A 740-nucleotide genomic window follows, 5' to 3' on the forward strand; every position below is an offset into this window, starting at 1 on the left:
TCCTACGGTGGTTTCCCCTGCCCGGTGCTGTACTCCCATCCTGCTCACCTGCTGCTGCACGGTGCTGCACTCACCCTCCCCACACATCTTCCCGCTCCTCCGGCCACGTACTGATCCAACCCGCGCTCCTTCTTGCCAAAACAGACCCGCTCCATCGCAGCCTGGGCTCACGGCAGCCCTGGGGACAGTTCCCTGTTCACAGAGGATGGCGTGAGTTGTAGCGGAGCTCAAGCATACTCCGTTCTCATCGTGAAAAGCCCGTACAGGTTTTGCTGCTTTCACGGGGATGTCTGCCGGGAGATGCCAAATCCTCCATCGTGAAAGAAACCTTTTGTGCAGCTGCTCACGCTGCAGCGGGGGGGATGCAGTCGGACACTCTCTGTTTCAGTGTGATGGGTATCTAGCGTCATGTAAAGGATAAACACACTTATTTCAGTCCATCTGCACATGTTTCCCTCTTTGGCAATTCAGTGTTCCTAGGTTAAAGGATGTAAACCCCAACCAACCAAAAATGTTAAGGTTGACTCATTAACCAGCCATCTAGGATTGGAAAATTTTCCTCAGAAGTTGGTAAAGTTTGGTGCAGTAGCTTAACAAATGCCTTTCTTCAGATGCCCTGCTGCAAGTCCTTGCCTTCATCACGTCCCTGCATCCTCCTCTGCATTAACCCGTGCTCCTCTTCCCCTTCATGGGGCGCATCCAGAGGCCGAGCTTACTCTGCCGCTGCGTTCGGCCGCGGT

General features: G+C 53.9%; 1 protein-coding gene across 1 annotated transcript in view; it reads right to left on the reverse strand.

The window, feature by feature from the left end:
- The window catches only part of LOC104167757 (membrane progestin receptor gamma-B-like), a 3,414-nt gene extending 3,259 nt beyond the window's left edge, over nt 1–155 (reverse strand). Inside the window, exon 1 of the mRNA XM_009708102.1 lies at nt 75–155. Within this exon, the coding sequence (XP_009706404.1) occupies nt 75–155 (81 nt within the window). The remainder of the gene's footprint in view (nt 1–74) is intronic.
- Nucleotides 156–740: the final 585 nt, after the last annotated feature.

This window comes from Cariama cristata, unplaced genomic scaffold, assembly GCF_000690535.1.
Source record: "Cariama cristata isolate BGI_N322 unplaced genomic scaffold, ASM69053v1 scaffold35479, whole genome shotgun sequence".
In the NCBI taxonomy this organism is placed as follows: Eukaryota; Metazoa; Chordata; class Aves; order Cariamiformes; family Cariamidae; genus Cariama; species Cariama cristata.